The sequence below is a fragment of the Lepidochelys olivacea genome, assembly GCF_965140295.1.
Source record: "Lepidochelys olivacea isolate rLepOli2 genome assembly, chromosome: 2".
NCBI classification, from domain to species: domain Eukaryota; kingdom Metazoa; phylum Chordata; order Testudines; family Cheloniidae; genus Lepidochelys; species Lepidochelys olivacea.
Genome location: NC_140412.1, coordinates 226,856,478 through 226,880,839, shown reverse-complemented (window position 1 = coordinate 226,880,839; position 24,362 = coordinate 226,856,478). Strand labels below are relative to the sequence as shown.

The window sequence follows — 24,362 nt, the reverse complement described above, 5'->3', positions numbered from 1 at the left end:
GTGAAGAACCAGAGCTCTTCAGTCCCCAGATTTGGCTGCCTTTTAGGAAATGGAAAACAGGTCATCTGCTAACTCCCTGGCTTGAGCTCTGTCCAAACCATGAGGTAACTGAGGTTATGTGTATGCAACAGCAGCACAGCTATGGCATTAAAGCTCTGTAGATGTAGTGCCATAGCATAGATGCTTCCTACATCAACAGGAAGGGGTTTTTCCATTGATGTAGTTAGTCCACCTTTTGTAAGAGGTGGTAGCTAGGTCAACCGAAGAATTCTTCTGTTGACCAAGCTGCATCTACAGCAGGGCTAGATCAGCCTAACTGTGGTGCTCTGGGTGTGAAACTTATTTCACAGCCTTGAACACGTAAAGCTAGGTCAATCTAATTTTTAAGAGTAGACTAGGCCTGAGTCTTAGGAGCTTGATGAGATATCAGTCTTCAACTTCGCAAAACCCCATCGCCTTTTAGGGGCCACGTGCAGAGTCTCATGGCCTATCCTGCATTCTTCAATTATCCCCACTGACTAAACTTAACTCCATCTTTAAAAATCTATTTTTCAATCGCTTCCCCCTCCCCTGTTCTGTGACTTCCAATATATTTTTTTTCCTGTTTCAGCTTATGCCATTGTACATTCCTGTGCTGTGTGATTCACAGTTAGGGATGATACCTTTTGATATATGCCATAGGAGAGATCTTGTCATTATAAAACTTAAGAATAAATTATACAACAATTCCAAACCCTAAAAATGTGGTTGCCCTAAGCTTTGTCTCAGAGATTGTCTTCATAGCACAGTTAGCTTGAGTTATAACTCAAGTGTTACCCCTAATTCCACTCCTTTTCTGTCACACAAATCTAGCTCAAGTTAAGTGGTGCTTTAAGCTCAAGCTAGCTGGTTTATCGCGGGGGTAGGTTGAAGTTTGAGTGATGCTCAAGCTAATAATTCAGTGGGAATGCAACAGCTCAATGACAGCAACTCATCCTATCACTCTGTAACTCCAGTGGGCTTGTCTACATGGTGCAGTAGTGTACACTAGAAGGGTGTGAATTCTAATACGCACCAACATGTTGCACACTTACTGGCCTTTGTAGACCCTGCTTGTCCGCACAAGCAGGGTTTACATGGGTCAGTAAGCATGCAAAAAATTGGTGTGCTTAGAATTCACACTGTTCTAGTGTGCACTGCTGTACCATGTAGACAAGCCCATGAGTGCGGTAACTCGAGTGTATCAAATCAAGCTGTGAAGGTAAGCCCTGAGAGATTTCTGACCAGTTACGTCAAGAAATTAGTAGATGCTTGTGTATGTTAATACAGATGTGACTAACAAGAACAAATCTGTCATTACACCTTACAAGAGATTGAATCACAAGGGTGCAGGCTGTGTACCAACAGTAAATGCATTTAAATGAGTTGACATTCTCAAACTGTGTGTGAATATATCAACAGTGAGCACATCAGTAGATTTCAGTGCTGTAGTGAACACTTTTCAGAGTAACAGCTGTGTTAGTCTGTATTCGCAAAAAGAAAAGGAGGACTTGTGGCACCTTAGAGACTAACCAATTTATTTGAGCATGAGCATCCGATGAAGTGAGCTGTAGCTCACGAAAGCTCATGCTCAAATAAATTGGTTAGTCTCTAAGGTGCCACAAGTCCTCCTTTTCTTTTTGTAGTGAACACTGATTCTTCAGACAGTTAAACAAATGAAAGAGGAAAACATAATTCAAAACATTTTTTTTCTACTTTTTAAAAATAAAATTTTACAAAGGCAAATTAACTTTGTTTTTAGGAAATAGAATTATACAAAGAGCAGCTTCGGAGAAAGCCTGCACTTCTTGCCATTAATAAAATGGATTTGCCTAATGCACAAGATAGCTTGAAAGAACTTATGAAACAACTACAGAATCCTCAAGGTAAACTAACCTAATGCACAGTAGCTTCTTATTTATAATAAATAGATTGTAATTTACCTTTGTAAATATTTGTGGAAGTATCTGTTAGCTGATGATAAATATGTTAAACAATAGAATAAGCAGAGAGAGTCTTCATTTTTACCTAAAATTTATTTGGAAAGTTTGAGGCCCTCCCCTGTGTCCCTCTTTTTGGCTGCTTGCTCTGTATATTTTTAAACTCTAGGTTCCTGACTGACTTTAGCCAGGAGATCTCAAGTATTACAAAAAGATGGGTATTCACTAAACATTCTGTATGAAAACTTCATTTATAAAAGGGTCAGCAGTTGTGGTTGCTAGAGGAGCCACGCTGAGATTGTTCAATAAGGGCAAACTGCAAAGAATGGGGCAGACAAGCCTCAAAACTAGTGGTGGTTCTAATAATTAGATTCACAAAGCCAACAACAAAACAACTTTTACAATACCTTATTGGCTTCGTAAAAGCCCAAAACAAAGCTCCCTTAAAGCAGTCTAGCCCTGGGCTCCCACCCAAACAATCTAATCAAATATGGTGAGGATTACTTAAAATCTTTTTCACCATATCTAAAGTTCTACCAATCCCAAGAGATCAGACACATTACCCACAAGGTCAATGAATATTTCAGATCTTACCCAAATACATGCTTACAGCCAGTTCTTATTAACAAAACTAAGGTTCTTTTTTTTAAAAAAAAAGTGATGATATGGTTAAAAGACTTTACAGATATGAGTAAAGGTCTTAGGTCAGTTTCATAGTAGAGAGGGTGAGCTGCAGAAAGTTCTTTCATAATCCATTCCCTGGATTTATAATCCAATAGATAGTCCATGTACAGAGACTATAAATTCTTCCATGAGAAATAGCAGGGTAATCCAGACTGGCACAGGAGATCTCAGTCTTGCAACTCAAGCGTCCCTGATCAAGCTTAAGCAGATATGAGATGACTGGATCAGGCCCTAGAGTTCTTTTATAAATCTCTGGCAGGCTACTCTAGCCTCTTGACACAGATAACACAGTGGGCATTCCTTGGGTGAAGAATAGGTAATATACATGGTTGCTTTGAAGTCAATTCCTATTTCCTATGTATACACAGGTAATTTGGTTAGTTAATGGCCTTATGCTAATCAATGCAACTAAAGGTTCATTAGTAGTTTACTACAAACTTCAAAGAGAAATATAGACAATGATATTATTTACACCCAAGTTTCATCTACATGTTAATATTCCATTTTGATCTCTGAATCAGTGGAACGTAGTAATAGACAGGAAGAGAAATTTAGCATCTGCAAGCTAATCTGGTAAGATATAGGTAAACACAGACACAATCAGTATCTTCTAATTCTCTAACCATATAAGTTTACATTTCAAAGCTCTAGAATATATATAACTTGGCTTTGTTAGCTGTTTATAAGGAATGGCCCTAATTAGTGTGTGTGTATATATATAATTTTCTAAAATGCCTTTAAAGGTGGAATTTGGGTCATTTAGCCTGCTGGTTGCTTAACCCCTTCTGGCTCAGTATCACACGAGGAAAGAAACATGTTCTTCTAAATCTCTTCAGGGTAACATCCTGGGTCCACTGATGTCAATGGCAAAACTCCCATTGACTTCATTGAGGTTAGGATTTCATCCTAAATCTGTTCAGGATGCAGTCATAACTTTGTCCAGTCAGCTGCTCTCTCAGTACTATAAACTCTACTATAAGAGTTTTAGCCCTGTTAGTTGGGACATACGTAGAATTGGGCAAAAGTACTAGTAAATACACAGTTGTGATAATTCTGGGTTGGCAAGGAGATGTTGGAAATTGAATGAAGCTTATTAGATCATCTAGTTAATTATTTAAAAGTGAAACTTATAGGAACAGACTAGTTTTATTTAGGAGCCATATCCTGGTAGTGAATAATAGTGTCTGCTGGCTTTGCTCTTAGAGTAGACAAAAATCCCAGGACAGCAAGCCTGAAGCTGAGATCCTCATCTGTGCCTAGTCCCTTTAGTCAGGGTATAAGGCTGGAGGAACAGCCTGGAAAATGCTTTAAAGTCTGCTTCCAGGTAGGGGAGAATTCCTCCAGCACAGGCACAGCGGAAGACAATACGGTTGTCTTCTGAGGACCTCTTTCCAAGCCCCGTGGCACAGGGGTCATTGTCAGGAGCAGAGCCACAGTGCTGCAGAGATTCTGGGAAATCTTAGGGAGGCTGCTCTATCTTAGTTAGACCCCCCCCATGGCTGTCTGAGTTACAGAGGGGTTGCTCTAGCATCCTGGAGCGGATCAGAATTCAAGAAGGTTCACACACCTACCACCTCTGGACTGAGAGTTCTGTGGTTGCCTGAGGGCTGCAGGCCATAATCTCAACCTAGGAGTGCAAGTGCACTAGAATGCAAAAATCAAACGGCTATTGCTAGTATTCCTGTTCTGAAACTCTTTAAAAACAAATTTTGAAAGATTCCAAATTTAATTATTCCAGTCATTCATCTATCTTCTAAAATTCAGCTAAAGTCCCAATTTGGTAAAGTTTTATGGATTTATGGTATAAAGAAATACTGTGTAATAAGTATGCTCTGTTTCAGACTCTTTATGTTTAGTGGAGAAAGAGCTGATTCCAACTTGCACCATAGACTTCAAAGATATTATCCCTGTATCTGCACATACTGGAGAAGGAATAGAGGAACTAAAAACCTGTATACGGAAATCGCTAGATGAAGAAGCAGAGAAGGAGAATGAAGAATATCAGAAAGAGAAACTTCGTATCTTACAGACTTCAGAAGTATAACATAATTAAAGGAGGAAATCAGTTCTTGGATATTGGATCAATCTTTATGAACATCTCAGTGGATGCTAAATTTGTGTTTGTCAAGAATACAGTCCTCATGATATTGAACTCGACTTCATAGTTCTGACTCTATGCCACTATCAATTCAACCTTCTTGTTTTGAAAGCAAATCTGGAATCTTATCTGACACACATTGTAAGAACAGGGCAATTTAAGAAAACTGTCTAAGAATGTAAAATGAATAATATCATGCAGATGTACAGTGAATTTTCTAAGAAACAAATACATAGTCTTCTATATGAGTGGAATTTGTTTTTTGTTCTTAATCTTATAGGTGGTATTTATTACTTACCTACACACACACACCAAAGCCTTAAAGGAGAGTGGTTGAAATTGGGATTTTGCTTGATAATAGACTGAGCATGTAAAATAGTGTATTGTCGTGAAGAACATGGTACATTGTAGAAGAGATTTTGATTTTTTTTCCTAAACTCTTTTAGCTTTTAAAAGACAAGTGTTAATATAATGACTACACTTATGTGGCCATCAACAAATTGCCCAAATAGTTTCCTGTTTTTAGTCACTTTGACCATCTGTTTTGGAAGTAGAGATTGGCCAAACAAAAGTACTCACAGAACATCAAGTGCTAAATGGCTCTAATATCTTTCCTATAACCACAAGCATGTGGATCTTGTGTGTGTGTGTGTGCTCTAGGCTTCCATTTCTCCCCCACTGCATAAATTCTCTCTGATCCCTTCATGTAGGAGAGATAAGGAGCTTGTTATGCTTTGGTTCTATACTGGCTACAGCCCTACTAGACTGAAGAGCAACCTGGGTGCTGCTCTAAACCCAGCCAGCTGGTAAAAATCCCCCAGGGGCTGCCTGTTGTGCTTCTGTAGGAGTTGGGTAGGCTGGCTGTATTTCTGTTAGGCATTCTTTGCACCAGGGGAAACTTCCAACAGGGATGTGGGCATTCTCTAGTGCTTAGGGGCTGCAGCTGAGTGGAGCAGAGAATCTGGCCTGCACTCAAACATCACTTTGTATTTGGTTATCTTATGAATAGTGCCCTACCAAATTCATGGTCCATTTTGATCAATTTCACAGCTACAGGGTTTTAAAATTGTCCAGTTTCACATTTTCAGTTGGTTTATGCCTGAAATTTCAAGGTGGTGTAACTGGGGCTCCCAACCCAATAGTGGGTCTGACTTTCTCTCTCTCCTGCCCCCCCTTCCCCTTATTGCCTAAGCTGCCAGGCAAGGCAAAGTTCTGTCCCTTCCCAGCCCAGCAGCTTGCTGGGATGCTCCCAGCAACAGGGGGATATGGAACCCACCTCCACAAGCCTCCTCCAGCTGCAGGAAGCTCCAGACCCAGAGGTTCTGGAGCTTCCTGCGGCAAGGGGAGGCACTCTGAGGTGAGTCTGATCTCTCCCCAAGTGCAAAAGCAGCCAGGTAGGGGAAGGACCAGTCCTGTTCCTCCCCAGCCCAGCGGGGACTTGCAGCTAGGAGCCCCGCTGCTGGGGTGCTCAGATTTCATGGGGAAGGGCTTATTTCATGGTCTGACATGTTTTTCATGGCTGTGAAATTGGTTGGGCCCCCACTTATGAATTGGTAGAAATCTGAATGAGACATAGGGGAGAGAGGCTGATGTGGGGGCATAGAAGAGCATGGCATGCTACAGAGCTGTCATTCTTCATTTCTACTCTCACCTGCTGGGTTCTGCTATTCTCTCCTCACAGAAGTAGAGGAAAGCATGGGCTAGGACTATCTTTGTATTACAGAGGGGAAGAAGATTAAGTAAAAATGACCAAGATCACAAAAAGTCCCAACTCCACATTCCCTGCCTTAATTTTAAACACACTTCCTCCTTTTACTTTAAAAGTGGGTAGGTCATGAATCTAAGCAGAGTGAGCAACCTCTCTCTTGGAAAAGAATTGCCTGTCAGAGGGGGGGTTGATTTCCAGGTTTTGTATAATGAATGAACATTAAATGTTACTAAAAAGCAACTAGTACTCCTTCATTGTACAATATGTCCTCCACTTCAAAGGTCCATTATAACATTTCCAAAGGCAAAATTAATACTGGATTCATCAGACTTAATATTTTTATATACTAGTAAAATCCTCTGTAAATTTAAAAGCAGTTACTAGGAAGGAAACCATAATTTGCTCATTGTTAGCCAATTCTTTTATCTTTTATACTGATGAACTTTTAATACTTGACACCAATTGCATTTCCTTATTACTTGGCTAAATCAATGTTTTCAATGGGAGCTGGACACTATGCAGGACAGACTCGCTGTCACACTTACTTCACTGCAGGGTGCAGAATATTGTTTTACAAGCAGACCGGGGAGCTTGTTCAGACGTCACTGACTGGGCTGGACACAAGGGTGTGAATGATGACTGCTCAAAGCCATATTCTGGTTAGCCATTTAGACCTTATGTGTGATGTACAGTGGGATGTGACTGAGACCTTTAACACACACAAATCCAACCGCTCGTCGTTGAATCACTGAGGAGGAAGGTGCTGCAAGGAGCATAATTAAAAATTGGACATTTAACCACCCTTCTAATTCAACTAATGGCAGCATTTATGGGAATCTCTCAGTGTAAGTGAAGGTTAATACAAGAACATCCATTGTTTTATTGAACCCACTAAGGAAGGGTAAAAGAATTTATTTTCTCTGGGTTTTAATTGACATTTTCAAATAAAGATCTTATGGCGTTTTTGGTATCCCTTCATCTTGATGCTAGTTTGGGTGTTACTTTTACAGGCAACTGGATTCCTTTAAAGTTAAAGTGCTACATAAGAAGTTTAAGCAGAAGCTGTAAATCATTTCTCAGTTCAGGTGTCTAAAGACTCTTACCAGCCTCTCCAGCCAGGTGGCATGGGAAGTGGTGGTTTCCCCTAGAAGTGTGGTCAGCCCATCATTTTTCCTTTCAGCATGAAGAAGGGGGAAACCAAAGAAGGGAGGAGACCTTGTGATAGCATGTTCAGGAGAGGGGATGCTGAAGGAATGTCTGTGCTACAGGGGCTACCCTGGCAGAGCTACAGTGCTGTAGCCATACTGACATAACCTGTGGTGTAAAGGCACCCTAGGGTGACTGAAGGGGTTTTCTGTCAGTGTAGGAATGCCACCTCTCCAAGCAATGGCAGCCAAGTTGATGGAAGCATTCTTCTATTGATCTAGTTGCATCTACACTGGAAGTTAATATAGCATAGCTACATTGCTCAGTGTATCTTTCAAATCCCTGAGCAACATAACTATGTTGACCTGAATTTTAAATGTAGATCGGCCTGAGACATAGCAGGCCAATGTATTAGAGGATCCAGGCCTTCTTAATCCACCTCTAATGCAATCCTTGTCTCATGTTTCAGAGGAATTTGGAAACAGTCTAACAGTTTAACCTTCCCTTGTTTCTTCTTTTATTCCCTAATGCTAAATACAGATACAAGAAAGCCTTGGTGTTTGTATTCACCTGAAAAAATAAACTTCCCTTCTCTCTGAAACATGGAGAGATAAACAGATTTTCAGTCTACACAAGGCAAGCTCAATAAGACCAAGGCACCACCTTGCTGACTGCCTCCTGCATTTCTTCTCCCATCAGATTTCCAGCATGTAGTGATGTTTTAGACTTACTGTATCTGCCCCATGCAAATTTAGGTAGACTACAAATGACCCAGGGATCCCTTATTGGACCTATTCCATAAAAAGCCATTTGCCTCCTGGATGACCTTGAGCAAGTAACTTCAGTTTGCTATGCCTCAGTTTCTCCATTTATAAAATCAGGACAATGATACTCTCTGCTTTGTAAAATGCTTTGAAATCTAGTGATGAAAAGAGCTTGGTATTATTTATTATTATACAATTCCTGGAAGACAAACTACTGTAAACTTATTGGGGAAAAGCGGTGCCAACAATTCGCATGATTTTACTGTGAGTTTTGTGATATTTGTTGTGGGTATGGTGTTTTCTGTTTTGGTTTTGGGGTTTTTTTAAGCACTGGTTTCTGGAGTTATGGGATTATATGAGAATCTCAGCTTTTCTTTCTTTTACTTCAAAAAAAAAAATATTCTAGCCTAATTGTAGTTCTGGTGGAATGCTTGAAAACTTGGCCTTGTGGACTTCAGGCGCAAGGAAAATTTAAAAAAACAACCCAAAATGTATTATTTTTTACATTTAATGAGTTTTAAGCCAATCTCATAATTTTGGGAGTCCTAACTCATGATTTTTTATGTTGGGGGTTGGTGATACTGAAAAAGAACTCTGAGAAGTGCTTACAGTTATTTGTATAACTTTTGCTTACAAATGTGTTCCATTTTATCTCCGTGTATTTTGTGTGTGTGTGTCTGTCTGTCTGTTATTGTCCTTACCTATTAGCAAAAGATGGTGATTGACTGCAGGGCTTGATCACATTACACCACAGTGGCATAGCAGGAATAGGCTGTCGGAGCAGATTGTGAAGGTTGTGGGATAGGAAATAGTTCCAAGAGGGAATCCTGGGAGTTGTAGTCTTGGAAACTGGAATAAATTCTACATCGGGGAGAAGTAGGACTACAATCCCAGAAGACTTTGAGTATTTCTGGGGAAGGCCACGACTTCCTGAAAGGCTGAGAAAAAGGAAAAACAGGTACACCAGCCGCTCCTTAGTGTTTGCAAATAACGAGTTGCGTGCGTAGTAAGCGGGTATGTGTGATTAGCAATGTTGTCGCTTTTCAGGCGTTTACCTATAATGCTTTTAAGCTTTTTCTATTCAGGATCGGGTGGATTTCAGTGTTTATAGCTAATGAAAAACCAGGATTGCATATCTGCAGGTGGTAGAGAAGCAGAATTGTAGTGATGATCCCTTTTTATTTATACCTTTATAGCATGAAATGAGAGCTTAGTTGCCTAGATTTCCTGACAGAACTGGGCTCTTTCCGTATTACTGGGTGTTCATGTTCAAACGTAATAAAAATGCGGTGGGGGGGGAAGGGGTTAATAATCAGACTGAAGTTGTTTTGATGATGATGATGTCCTGATTCACATTCTAACCCACGCAGTGCTGCCATTTGTAGGGGTTGGTCGTAGGCTGTTTAACAACAGTTCCTTCATCTTTTCATTAGTCACAAGAGGCACTTGCTTTTGCTGTTTGTGTACTCTGAAATATGCTCGACTTTAGCCTGGGCTCTCGGTACTGCCATATTGCAAGATTCTAGGTTTCCTACTCTTGTTGACTTTTAGTTTGTAGCATAAATTGTTTTGGTAAATGAGATTATATCTCAAAAAGAAAAGGAGGACTTGTGGCACCTTAGAGACTAACAAATTTATAAGCTTTCGTAAGCTACAGCTCACTTCATCGGATGCATTCAGTGAGCTGTTGCTCACGAAAGCTTATGCTCAAATAGCCACTGAATGCATCCAATGAAGTGAGCTGTAGCTCACGAAAGCTTATGCTCAAATAAATTTGTTAGTCTCTAAGGTGCCACAAATACTCCTTTTCTTTTTGTGAATACAGACTAACACAGCTGCTACTCTGAAACCTGAGATTATATCTGTGATTGTTAAATATCACCACTATAATATATTCTAGCATTCATGGAAAGGTCTCTGGGTTAGTGAATTAGTGTGCTTGCTGTATTTTTAACCATAGCTCAATGCAATTTTTGGATCAATTAGCATAATAATTACACTTGACACAATCTTTTGAAAATGTTGTTGTAGATTATTCCTGTAACCCACTAATTGGAGGCCTCTGTCTATAAATCTGTGATCTGCGTTATATTACTCTTCTTTAGATGTGATTTGTTTATAACCTTTTGCAAAAATTGGGGCTGTGTAGTTGTATCTTTTCCTCTTTTAGCAATTCTGTGGTTGCATAGGCAGAATTTATTCTACCCTCTAAAGAACGTGCAGACTTCCTGGGTGAATGAATGAATACGGAGCTAGGACTTGGGACTAGAGTGGGTTATAGATTCATTGAATAATGTATCTGATAAAAATGCTATGATACATTAAATACATTTTTTTATTTTTATTTTTAACATTCACCCACCTTGAGAGCTTACCAAATAATGTTCCGATTAATGCTTTCTTCAGTAAATATAAGCTCTGAATAATTTTATCCATTGTTTAATCAGTTCTACTGAGGATGTTCTGCTCCAAAATATCCTTAAAATATGAGCTAAGAGAAAATCTCTGTTCTATGTAGTGGTATTAAGGCTTATGACTTCTGTGTGTCAGACATAAAGGATGCCTTGGATCCCACAGTATAGCAGGTCTGCCATTCTGTCTGATAGGATGCAGTACTGTGCATACACACTAGCTAGTACATTTCATGTTCCTCTTCCTCACAATTTAAAACTAGTTCTTGAGCAGCTGGGGTGCACAGCTGTTCAAGTCCCACAGTTGTTCCTCATTGTTGAGCACAGGTGCTGCCTAGCTCACATATTGGCTAGTGAGGCTAGAACTCAAGATCTTAAACTCCTGGAAGAGAAGTCTCTACCATTTAGGGTAAAGCTGAATGTTCTGTAACTGTTAGTAGTATTGTACCCACTTGTGCCCACAGGCTAAGCCCATACTGGAGTAAGAGACTGTTGTGTGTTTGACGTAGTTCATCCACTGACAGCGAATCATGTACGCTTTCAAAGCACTATGTAAGTGTCACTATTATGAGCTTTTTATTGGTGCGGACTCCATTATAGCTACCTATACATGCCTTTGTCACCTCCAGATTGGATCACTGCTCTACTTAGAGTGATGCTTGAAGATTACTTAGAAACTCGAGCGAGTACAGATGCAACTACCCACCTGCTCAGAGATTTTTTTTCTTTCATTGGGTTTAATAGATGGTTTCTATAGGTTGCACTGGCTTCTGGTACTTTTCTCTGGAACATGGTGATTTTGATCTACGTGTCCCTTTATAGTTTGGGTCATACGTACCCTTAGTATTTGTTTCTCTCCTCGTGTGTGTGTGTTTGTTGGTTTGGAGGGGGGGGGTTGTGTGCGTTTTTAACGTGGCACTTGAAATCAAATGGGAAACTGGAGCTGATAGTCTATGGATTTCTGAGTCTCTTGGAGCATGATGAAAGCAAGTTCATAGTAGAGGGCCTTAGCCTCTGAAATTCACTTTCTCTTTTAGTTCAACAATACTTAACTTTGGGGACCATAACAGAACACTGCTAGGTCTCTCGGCTTACCCAGACATTTTAATAGAGGGAATCTTTATTTTCCTGTATGTGAGTGAGGTCTGTTGGATTCTGCATGGGTGGCAAGGAAGGGGTTTCTTTGGTTTTGTTGAAGGAGATTGCCCAAGTTCTTACAGTAAGCTGTTGTGCATCTGCCTAGGGGCTGCTTAATAGGCACCGTTTATATCTGCAAAAATAAATAAATAAACATCCCCTTTAGACTCAGCTACTAAGGTGACATAGTCACAAACACTTGCAGGTCTCAGAGTGGTGGCCGTGTTAGTCTGTGTCAATAGAAAGAACGAGGAGTACTTGTGGCACCGTAGAGACTAACAATTTTATTTAGTCCATGAGAGCTTATGCGCAAATAAATTTGTTAGTCTCTACGGTGCCACAAGTCCTCCTCGTTCTACTTGCAGGTCTGACATTCTATCCAGTAGAGCAGTGGTTCTAAGCACTGATCAGCAGAGCTCTTTTGAGAACCAAGAAATTGGGGGAGCAGGGCACTGAGGATGGGGGTAAGGAAAGTCCGTGAGAGGATCTTTCTCTTCCGTTGTAGTCTGTGGAATGAAAAAGTTGGAGAACCTCCAGAGTTGAGGACAGTAGTTACACTTACACGCTAGCCAATACATTCTACCTGCTCTCCTAAAAAATCAGTTCTCCTTCCTCTTCCTACTTCGTTTATGCCCTTTCACCCAGAGAAATTCCATTGGTTTGGAGGAGGGAGAAATCCCCACAAGTATGACAAAGTTGTGTGTCTTCTTTAAGATTTCTGTTGTCCTCAATGACTCTCACCCTGACTGGTTAAATTCAAATTGGTAACCAAAAGCTGAAATAACAACTTTAAATGGTATTTATCACTAGGAATGTAGACTCAGGGATCTGAATATCTCTGTGACAGCATCTGGGAACTTCCCCAGCAACAGAGGCCTCTTCTGCTGAGGCACCCTGATGTCAGGAAGGGGATTAAATAGCCTTGGCACAAAGAGATAGAGGGGCAGAGGCATAGGTGGTCCTGTAGGGAAAAACTCTAGGAGTGGAGAAAGCTTAGGCTGAATGTTATGTTCTGTTATTTTATTTAAGTTAACAATAAAGGCAAAAAAGTGGTTTTGCACTCTAAGCCGTGTGTTGGAGAATGGTTGGCTCTTCCCTGCTTGCAGCCATTTCAGAATTTCTGTATTAATGCTGCACCTGGAATTACATGAAAGAAAACATGCAATTGACATTTTCCTCATAATGTTCTCTTTCCTAGATTCAAGAGTACGTATTTTCTGCTCCCAAGAGTTGCCAGGGTTTCTCCTTATTTGAATACACCTTTTGGTGAGTATGTATTATCTGTCCTTATGCAAGCAGCTCACCTCTGAGCAATATTAGCAATTGAAGCCACATCCTGCCTAGCAATATTTGCTACCTAGGGCAAACTGCCACTGTCTGTGTGATTAGAGATAACTGCCTGACCCCACAAAGTGGAGGAGAGAAGTGAAGTCTTTAGTAACCAGCGAAAAAAAAGTGCTATTTCCTTATCTCAGAATGGTTTGACCTTACCTCCATGAGGAGGAAAAAGACTCAACCTCTACACCAGGGATCTCAAACTCAGTTTACCTTAGGGCCAGTGCCAGTCCGCAAATCCTCCCAGCGGGCCAATAATGTCACTCATGCCGCCCAGGACCCCCCTCCCCAAACTCCACCCCCTCAAACTCCTCCCCCCCACCTGCCTAAGGCTCTGGGAGGGAGTTTGGGTGGGGGAGGAGGTCTGGGGTAGGGGATTGGGGTTCAGGATACAGGCTCTGGGAGGGAGTTTGGATGCAGAAGGGGTGAGAGGTTGGGCTCTGGGAGGGAGTTTGGCTGGGGGTGGGGGAGGGGGTCTGCAGGCTCTGGGAGGGAGTTTGGATGCTGGGTGCAGGCTCTGGACTGGGGTGGGGTTTCAGGAGGGGTGCAGGCTCTGGGAGGGAGTTTGGGGGCGGGAGGGGGTGCACGAGGGGTTGAGGGGTGCAGGCTCTGGGCTAGAGTTTGGGTGCAGGCTCTGGGCTGGGGCAAGGGGTCGGGGTGCAGGCTCTGGGAGGAAGTGCGGAGGGCTGTGGTGTAGGCTCTGGGAGGGAGTTTGGGGGCGGGAGCGGTTGTGGAGGGAGGGGGTGCAGGATATGGGAGGGAATTTGGGGGTTGGGGGAGGTATGGGGTGGGGGTTCAGGCTCTGGGAATGGTTCGGGGGGTGCGGTGCTTACCTGGGTCTTCAAGGCGGGGCAGCCTGGGGTGCTTCCGCACGCTGCTGCCCCCAGGCACCACCCCCGCAGCTTCCCATTGGCTGCAGGGGTGCTCAGGGCAGAGGCAGGACACAGAGGCACAGTCCCGCCCCGGGGCCACAGGGTGGAGCTGGCAGACACGGGAAGCGAGCTGGCAGAAGCCGCTCAGCTCCACTGTGCTGCCAGTGGTGGGAGGGGCCCCAGGCCATTGTAAATCGCCCGGGGGAAGCGCGGGGGGGAGCACTTGCGGGCGGAAGGCAGGGCCAAGGGGGAGACCCAGCCCCAGAATTGCTGGAGCCCCACGGGTCACTTTGGGGAGGTTCTCAGGCCGCAGATGGCCCACAGGCCAGGAGTTTGAGACCCCTGCTCTATACAATATATACACTGCTTTCCCTGCCATTATTTGTGTAATGATGTGCATATTGATGCTAGAGCCAGTCTGAGAACCCAGGTACCTCGATTTCTGCACCTGTTCTAAACACAAGACCATCTTTCTTCCCATTTCACTTCCCTATCACTGGAGAACCAGAAGATGCTGAGTAATGCAGTTCGGGAAAGTCTGGGTAGGTCACTCGGTGACAGTAAAGTCTCTAGAGTTGTCACTAGTCTTTGTCCTGCCTGAATATTTGATCACGTGAAGAATAAAATCATTTTTATTCTAGATTTTTTTTTTTCCTGTGTTAAGGCTTTTGAATAAGTGGTGTAGCGTTCGTGACAAGTTGCAGATTGACAATCCTGGAGACCTCTTCCCTAACTGCAGAGCTGTAGCACGTGACGGATGCTAGTCATGTTGCTCATTGCATTGCTGACAGATGCTCAGATACTGTTTTGAGGAATGCAGGATAAAACTCTGAAGAACAGAATGGCAAGTTTCAGCTTCTGCACACAGTACAGGAGGGACCACTCATAGAGATGGAGAGGATGGTTGACGCTCAGTGCCCATTTAATAAGGAGAACTTGTATGGCTCCATGGAGCCCAAAGCTCATGTTTAGCAGTGCATAGCAACACTACCACTTAGAACAGGAAGGTGGGAGGGAAGGTACGGGATTCAGCTGAAATCACAAGAAGCTAAAGTGTAGTTACCTCAATTGAAAAATTGGTCAGCATATTTTAGCTAACAACCTTGCACATGTGAATGATGGTGGGGAAGCCTAAATTACAACAAATGGTCAGGTCCTCAGTTTTACATCTCATCCGAAAGACAGGTCAGTCTTTGTCTTTTCTGCTGCAATGGACAATGAGGATACTGCTCAACGCTCTCTGTTCTCTGGGATTTGGAGAGCCTCAGACTCCATTATGTGTCAAACTAAGCAGTGCTAGGACCTGGCCTAGGTGAAGCTGCTCCCTGTGTTAATCTCTAAGGGCCTGTCCCAGCTCCCATTGAAGTGAGTCGAAGTTTTCCATGGATTTCAGTGAGAGCTGGATCAACTCCTTTGTAGAGAAGGTTTTACAATGAGGATTAGGCAGGGAGGCCTGAAGGACACATGAGTGGATAGTCGTGGGGTAATTGGGAGAGAGTTTACAAGTACTTCTCTCCCTACACCACTCCCATGATGACATGGGCAGCCAGTTAGTTACCTCTGATGCCATACTATCCCACGTTTCCGAACCTATTCCCTATCTAGCCCCTCCTTCAGCTGCCAAACTCCTCCTGTTCCCTTTTTCCACCACCTGCAATAACAATAGGAAAGGTATTTTGTAGCTACATCAGAATTTGTCACCCTTGGCATCTATCTAGTCTAGCTGATGGCTTTTCCTAGAGTCCATCCCCATAGCATATAGCATCCATCACCATAGTATCTGAATGCTGGTTTACAGGCAAAACAGGACCTTACAGAACCTTTCCTGTTTGTGTGTTGTGTCATCATGGCCACAACAGATTTGGAAATAACTACTGTGCCACTGTTTCCTTTAACATCATCATTAGCATACGGCTAGAAACATGAATGTATAAGAGGTTGTTTACTACAGGTATGTTCTCTGTGGTGTCCACAAGTAGCTGCAATTTGTACTAAAGTGGCATGTGAAGCATGTATCCTTCAAAGAGGTTGTGAGCTAGTTCTCAAAACATTTCTCAGGAACCTTGATATAATTTGTATATTCCTAATTCTTGCACACCAGGAAGATGATGTTAAAACACAATTTCATAATTAAGTGCTTCATGTTATAGCACTGGTATCCTGTTTATCATCTGCATTTCCACTAATCCCAAGCGTTGACAGCATAGCAAATCCTCTCTCTTCATTTAAACATAGTGGATTGGCTGAAGAGATGGTTTATGAATCCGGAGAGGAGAGAAGGAGTACTGTATTGTACTGGACGGTATGGCTATACCATTCCCTCACAATGCCAGCTCTTTTGCGATTAGAAAAATGTACCCAGCTATCCAAATAAACCCGACAAAGTTTCTGTTACTCCTTCATGAGCTCACAATAGGACCAGATATATCCTCTCTCCCTTTGTCCCTTGTCTCTGAGTTCCTCTGGATTTGGATATGCACTTATCAAATGCATATTTACAAACAAATAAATATTTATGAACAAATATTTAAAGTTCACACAGGAAGCATGTAAACACCATGCAGAACTACGATATAAAATGAGTCTAAAAGAAAACCAGCCCAAATACACAACCATACAATATTAAAGCAAGTCTGGAGCAAGACAAATCCAATAACCACCAGGGAAACCATACCACAAAATATGTCAATTCTCTCTACTGAACTCCCACCTCGCAGGGTCCAAGAGCCCAGGCACCAGACTGAGCCCAGAAGTCTACACAACAGTGAAACAGCCCAAGCCTGAATCAGGCCAGCCGCGAGTGTCTAAGCTGATCTAAGGCCCCACTGGTGTAGGAAGTAGGTACGGTTGGGTAGAAAGGGATAGCTGGTGTGCAAAAGAAGAAAAAAGAGGAGGCACTCAAAAAACAGTAATAGGCCAGCCAATATAAATAGACCTTGTAGTACAGCCTAAAGGCAGCCAAAAACAGACTGGAGACTGATGTCCTCTGTCCACGTATCAGGTACAGCAGACAGAGTTAACCATGCTGTCCCAGCCCTCACTAGAACTGCGCACATAATTACATAGAACTGGCATAATTACATCTACCAGTATTCTATGGAAAAACTAGATACCTGAGGATCCAAGGGTCTCTGAGGATGCTGAGAGGTGACCTGACCTCTCTGTCCTCATATGTTTTCTTTCCCTGCTTCCTAAGACCCTTAACTGCTTTTACAGTTTCTGTTATCGCAAAGGGATCTGTGGACAAAGTGGGTTAGCAGTTGACCTCTGAAAGTGATAAATCTTGAACTTGTTCTGATCTCTTCTGGCAGGGAGATCCGTAGCCAGTGGTCCCACTGCTGAGAATGCCCTTCCACCAGGGGACTTGTGTCTTATCACAGCTGCCTGACAGATATGCCATTCTCGAGCTTGTGTCTGTTTTTGCTTTAGTGTTTAAGCCGCAAGACACAACATTTGATCTCGTATTAAAGCTAAAATTACCTCCCAAATTTAGAGGTGTAAATTTATCTATTATTTCTTGGAGTCTTATATGCATTGATGTGGCTCTAAACATTTAGATTGAGGCATATGTTAAGTAAACTGTGGTACAGAAAAAGGGGCACCTTTGGGCTGTTTTACTCATGGGATAGTCCTGTTAACTCCCATCAGAGTGCTCCTCTGAGTAAGACGAGGAGGGTGTGGCCTACCCTCAGCTAGGTGTGCAGTATATAAATGTTGCCTTTATGGTAAGTGAGGGTATGTTTACACAGCAACTAGACACCCGCGACTGGCCTTTGCCAGCTGACTCGGGCTCACGGGGCTTGGGCTGCGGGACTGTTTCGGTGCTGTGTAAACTTCTGGGCTCAGTCCCGGGCTCTAGGACCCTGTGTGCTGAGAGTTCAGTACAGAGAGAATTGACATTTATAACTTTTTAACAAGCAACTCTAATTGCTTTTTTTATACTTTACTATAAAACAAAAATACCACAGACAAAAGACTCACTTTTTTTTGCATCTGGTTAATGTGTTTGTATCTGCCTCAAATATTTGGTAGGAAGGTAACAAGTAATTGTATCGTGTGTGTGTGGTGTTCAAAACCTCACTTTTTAAAAAAGTAAGTTTAGATTATAATTGAGGGGTTAGTTAACATTTTATAGAATTTTAACACTTGGAGTAGTGAAGAGCAGTTTATTATTATTTCACATATCCTCTTGCTATGTAAGGTATTTATAGTTATGTAGCACTGTATAAGTGTGCATAGTGCAACATTTTCAAAAGTGTGTAAGTGACTTAGGAGTCTAAGTCCTATTGATTTTCAGTGAGGCAGGCCTACATTTTCAAGTGTCTACTGTTTTTTGGGTGCCAAACTTGAAACACCTTAAAAGGTAGGTGCTTAGCACTTTCTGGATATCAGGTATCCTTAAGGTGTCTCAGATTAAGCACCCAAAAACTGAGGACCCCAAATTGCCTGGTCGCTTTTTGCAAATGTGATTCTAAAGCACTGCTGAAAATGTTACCCTACACCCCGTCCCTAGGAGTTTACACACTAAAATCAGATGACAAACCCTGATAGGGAGAGGGATAATGATGATATTCAGAAGGAAAGGGTTATCACCATTTGGCAACACAGCTCTCCACCAGACCTGGCACATAGAAGCAGAAGAGTTGTCTGATTTACAGAGTTCTTGTTTGTTTGTTTGTTTATTCAGAGGGTTAGCACTCAGATGCAGAGGAAGTGAGTTTTAAGAAAAGGAATGTTAATTGTTCGTCCTTAAAGCTTGACAGTTACTGACAGTAACTTATCAAAGGCTGAATCTCCATTTTCTTGCTCTTTGTGTCAATGCTTAGGCCTGTGCAAAGTGTGTGTAAAAAGCTACTGATCCAAATGGCAGTGTTTTACACCTGCTTTGCACTCATTTTACACTAGTGTAAACAATTCCACATGGTCCGTGGCTGTGGAGAAGCAGGTCCTGAGATTTGCTTTTCTGCTATGTTAAAATGTTCCTTTTAAGACTCTTCCCTTCTGAACCCGTCTCTTTTCATCACAGGGAGTGTTTTCTGTGGGCCAACATGGGCTGCCGGGATGTTCATGCAGCGACAGTACTGGCTTTCCTCAGTGGAACAGCCTCGGTAGCCGGACTTTTTGCTGCAGTTTTACTTCCTAACTGGAGACTGATGAGACTGCACACATTCAACAAAAATGAAAAGAATCTGACAGTTTATACTGGACTCTGGATTAAGTGTGCACGCTTTGATGGAAGCAGAGACTGTGTGATATATGACACAGAGTGGTACACAGCAGTCGATCAGCTGGATTTACGGGTTCTCCAATTTGCGATCCCCTGTAGTATGCTAACTGCTGTCTCCGCTCTGCTGCTCTGTTTGATCGGCATGTGTAACACTGCCTTTGTGTCAAATGTACCAAACATCAAACTTGCTAAATGTCTTGTAAATAGTCCAGGCTGCCACCTTGTGGCTGGTCTGTTGTTTCTACTTGCATGTGCCATTTGTCTCACACCATCAATCTGGGTAATTTTTTATAACAACTACCTGAACAAAAAATATGAGCCAGTTTTTACCTTTGATATTTCAGTGTATATTACCATTGCCAGTGCAGGAGGCCTGTTTTTCACTTCAGTTCTGTTATTTATCTGGTATTGTGCATGCAAAACCTTACCGTCCCCATTCTGGCAGCCTCTCTATTCCCATGCCTCCAGCATGCACAGCTATGCCTCCCAGCCCTATTCTGCACGATCTCGGCTCTCTGCCATAGAAATTGACATTCCTGTTGTAACACACGCTTCTTAAAGAAAACAAAATGTGTTTCAAAACCCAAACGTTTATTCTGGCTCAAACCTTAGAAATTGAAGGCCTGATTCTCTGCTGCTTTGGCCCATGTTTAATTATTAACACCTGAGCAAAGTGGGTGTAATATAGTCCCAAATCAGATTGTATAAGGTTGAAGACCATAGAGAATTGGGTCCACAATATTTTTAAGTCTTACTTTTTAATGTATTTCTGACCAATCTCTTCTTTGAATTTACTCCTGGAAAATATCGACTGCTGCTAATGCTGTAATGACATGCTATTGATCAAAAATAATTTTTATAGAGACCTTCTTGCACATCCACTCCTCCTCCTGCTTATTCAGACCAAAGGTGTTTTGACCGTCTTTACTGATTTGATGAGCTATTCCTATGTCCTGATCCTGCAATAAGAACCATATAGGTAGACCCATTCCACCGTGCATTGCCCTACTAAAGACAATGGGGCTTTTTGTGGAGTGCAGTTCCCATTACAGGATGGCACACTCTGAAGAATATGATGCGCTAGTTAGAGCAGGAAGATGAGTAGAAAATAGACTACAAAACTTTGCATGTATTTTGGGATGTGATCTCTGAAAACAGTATTTGACAAACTAATTAAGTCTTGTTACAACGTTCTTTGTTTTCCACTGTGCATAAATAAAACCCATCTGCTTATGAACTTCAAATGCAGCATTAGTGTCAAATTACCCTTTAATCTCAAAGTAAAAATCAGAGATTTAATAAAAAAAAGTTCAACTAATAGTTCTCAGTCCTATTGCAATGGCCTGGGCTAAATCTCAGAGGTTGGGATTTTTCCCCTGATCATCTTCAGTGCATTTTCATTCCATTCAGTGGATTTTGGTAAATTATGAATCTCATCAGATTTTTCCATTTTACGATTTATTTAAAAATACCACTTGTAATTCAAACATTGTGGTTTAAAACTTGAATATTGTATTTTAAGGGGCGTTGTCATCAAGTAGAACAAGCCTAAAGTGAAAACTGCTTTAGCATCATTCTGTTCTGGAGCGGAATGTCCTCCAGATTTCAAATGTATTGAATAAACCTTGAACAATTTTACAGAATATAAAAACACTGTTTGCTGTATTATAAACAGGCTGTCAACATGCCTCTTTGGGAAGCAGATTGTAACCACATGGGGAAAGAGTCCTCATTCTGGATGTCTTATGTATATATTAATGAAAACAAACGTGTGTATTTTCAAAGACGATGTTAATGGGAATTTTTTTTTAAGCAGTGGTTGTTGGGCTTTTCAGGCTGTATCTTATTTATTTACAGATAAGGATTTCACCTTTCCAGCCCTTGACTTCAAGATCTCTCCCCTATTTAATTGTTTTTTAGACCCAAGTTGGTTTCTAGCTCCCTTTGAAGAGAAGTTTCCATCCCCCTAAAATGAAGTCCCTAGTCATCCGAAAGCTTCATAAGTAGATATGTAAGCTAAGATTTTTCAAAGATTAAGTGATTATAAGCCCGTAATTTGAGACACATTAAAGGACCCTGATATTTCATAAAGTGCTAGTGCACACCCTCTGAAAAATCAAAGTTTCTCAGGTTGCGCACTGAAAATTACTAGTCACACCTGAAAATCCTGGCCTGACGCTGAAGTGTAATATTCTCAGTACAGACACATTTCTGACTCACTGTGTTTCTGATCGCTTCAAATCCTTTCGTGTTTGAAATGTGGTTCCAGTCTGAAAAGCGACTCTGTTAGCGGCACTGTGGAGTTTATTGTGTATTTGTGACTCATTAACTCCATAACAAATTTGCTCCGTTCGCAGTTTAAAAATGAAAAAAATATTGTTTCTGATTCCTTGCCCTGTAAACACAAGCTGGGATCTGTGAGAGTCAAGCTGGGATCTTTCCTTCTCCATGTATTAGCACTAGTAATAAATATTCCACAGGGCAAATGGTGCCCTCCCAGGATTTTTATTTCCGTTGTTAGTGTGTTTAGACCCCAGACTAAGTTTGCAGAGCAGGGAGTTAGAAAATATGTGGTCTTACATTCAACCAGAGCACATTTTATATGGCATCATAAAACACATGAACTCTATGGGGCCATTCCTACACAGTTATTTTTAGAGTGGATCTATGCTTTATGGTCATTTTCATTGTCCTGGTACAGATAATTGTAATATTTGTTTCTGCTATGCATGCTGTTACCTGCTTAGTCTGGGTCACTAAAGCAAAGGAAACACTGGGTGGAGGTCCATCCCCAGGCCTTATTCTGAATGATCTGAGTTTGCCAGTAAACCTTCCTCAGCCATGGCCAGTGTCTCTTCTGCTCCTAGATCCTGAACCTGCAAGGTGCCGAACCCTCTGGAGTGATGCTCAGTGCCTGCAACTCCCATTGACTTGACAAGGAAATGAGGGTGCCCAGCTTCTCCACATGCTCAGCACCTTATAAGACTCTGGGCTCTTCTTCTGTAAAGAGGATTTTCAGTTGAAAGCAAATGCATCTGGTGTTGTGTTCCATATAGGTATATTTTTAAATTGGTGGATTTTCTGGTATTTTGGCAGCTGTTTTGCTTTTTGACTTTGATTTTTCTGCTCTAAAGGCCTTAGCATAAATTGCTGTTAAGCTGATAAAGCCTTGCTCTGGAAATTGTACCTCTCTAAAACTTTGAGATGGGCCTTAGCTCTGATGCTTGTGAATCCCAAAGTTTCTGGGTTTCAATTCAGGCCATCTCTGTTAAAGATATTCTATTTCATCATGTATAGTTCATAAACACACTGCACGATTATATCTACTAAGGAGTGTTAATGTGAGTTGCAAAATATGTCCCAAGTGAAAATGATTTTGAGTGCTGTGCTGTATCTCTCTTTGTTTATGAAAATCTTGTATTTTTCCAAGTAGAATTCCAGTCTGACTTTCAGTAATGTTTAATTATGGTGCGGGTTCTTTTTATGTAAAACAGAAAATATGTATTTTTAATAAAATGTGTTTTACATATAGATGTGGTTTCTTTTTAGATTTTTTTTTTTATACAGAAAAAAAATTAAAATTGCACCATGCATGTTAAAATACAAAACGTATTTACGTGATCTTCCACTGGTCATTGACTTTGCCAGAAAATCTTTGAACTTCTTTAATCAACTCCAAATGCATTACATCTAATGCATTCCTCAGATCCACTAATTTTGTAATTCTGTCCAAAAAAAAATCCTGCCTTTTATAAATTCCTTCTGACTATTGTTGGCTCTGTCACCAACCAAAAGCTTGATATTTATTAATATTTCCCTATGATTTTAAACAGAAAATTAAACTAAAAGAAATAATAGGCAGGCGACAACTGACTTGGGATACCAGGAATATTTCCTCATTGGAATGGCCTCAGTAGCAGGAATTTTTGCCACAGCTTTACTGGAGATAAATGTGACTGTACACAATCATGGTGCTTTCTGGGGTTGCTTGTTCTGATTGATTCAGATGTGTAATACACAGACATCAGTTAAAGAAAAAGGCCCAGTCATCAGATTAATTCCCCACCTTTCTGTCCTGCCTAGAGCTTGTGGGGGGCTGTCACCAGATCTACCTGACCTCTTCCTATGTCTTTCTGGTAGCTCCCTATCTTCTAGCAGCTATCTCTGATTTTTCTCAGCTTCCAGTGTGAACAGGGCCGATTGTTGAGCCTGTGGCATCTCGCTTGTGGCCCAGGGCCCATTGTGGTGACTGGGAAACTGGAATTAATGGATGGTGCTGCAAATTGAGCAGGACATAGCAAGCTTGGGCACTCAGAGCTTCTGGGATTGCTGTTATTCCTAGCCTGCCAGTTAGGTTGCTAGCTGCAGCTGAGCAGCTAGCTGGGCTGATAGCTACTCTTGCATGAGTTACTGTTGGGCCATCAATTTTGTAATTCCTTCTGGCACATTAGTCCCAGTTACCTGATAGCCAACATGGCCCCTGAAATATAACAAGACACCATAGTATCTTACTGGGCTAAGGAAATGTGGGACACAGGAGAATCAATAATCCTGATGGCTGAAGCATAATCTGCCTGTCCCGTCCTACAAGACAAGGCTAAGGACAATGATTGTTTTGAGGACTCAGTGCTGCATCATCTGATGGCTCCCCTAAGAGCTGCTAGTCTGAGCATTTATCAAAGTAATATCAGGGACTAGACCTCATGGTTTTCACACAAATGAAATCAAAATCCTATTTTTAGTGCCAGGTGTAGCTGGGCCTCAGTTCCTATCACTAACCGCCAGGGCCTTTTTGCCTTTATCAAAAGGAAAACAACTCCGAGAGGTTTAATTTATTAGGCTGTAGATAACATCAGAACAAAGATAGTCTGATGCAAAATGCCTCTGAGCTAGCTGGACAAACAGACCAAACCATCTATAACCTACTAAGTAAAACCTGCAGCCCCAGGATTAGTTCACAGGTCACACATGTAGATTCCCTGAGCTTCCTTTTGAGAGCTTGTTTCCATAGGGACTGCCTTC

General features: G+C 41.7%; 2 protein-coding genes across 3 annotated transcripts in view; both read left to right on the top strand.

Annotated features, from left to right (window-relative positions):
* The window catches only part of CFAP69 (cilia and flagella associated protein 69), an 83,942-nt gene extending 78,954 nt beyond the window's left edge, over positions 1–4,988 (top strand). The window contains exons 32-33 of the mRNA XM_084621126.1: positions 1,781–1,904; positions 4,484–4,988. Of these exons, the coding sequence (XP_084477252.1) occupies positions 1,781–1,904; positions 4,484–4,686 (327 nt within the window). The 3' untranslated portion in view covers positions 4,687–4,988. The remainder of the gene's footprint in view (positions 1–1,780; positions 1,905–4,483) is intronic.
* A 4,222-nt stretch (positions 4,989–9,210) lies between these two features.
* On the top strand, positions 9,211–22,828 carry CLDN12 (claudin 12). 2 transcript variants are annotated; one of them, XM_084620302.1, is made up of 3 exons: positions 9,211–9,316; positions 13,105–13,172; positions 19,140–22,828. In XM_084620302.1, exon 3 carries the CDS (start codon positions 19,162–19,164, stop codon positions 19,897–19,899), a length of 738 nt encoding a protein of 245 aa, XP_084476428.1. In that variant the 5' UTR covers positions 9,211–9,316; positions 13,105–13,172; positions 19,140–19,161; the 3' UTR covers positions 19,900–22,828. The 2 variants fall into 2 exon arrangements, with proteins under 2 accessions (XP_084476428.1, XP_084476429.1); XM_084620303.1 differs by having other exon boundaries at positions 9,295–9,372.
* Positions 22,829–24,362: the final 1,534 nt, after the last annotated feature.

Excerpts from the sequence above, each read along its gene's own strand:
- CLDN12 (XM_084620302.1), top strand. The coding sequence starts at position 19,162 with ATGGGCTGCCGGGATGTTCATGCAGCGACAGTACTGGCTTTCCTCAGT.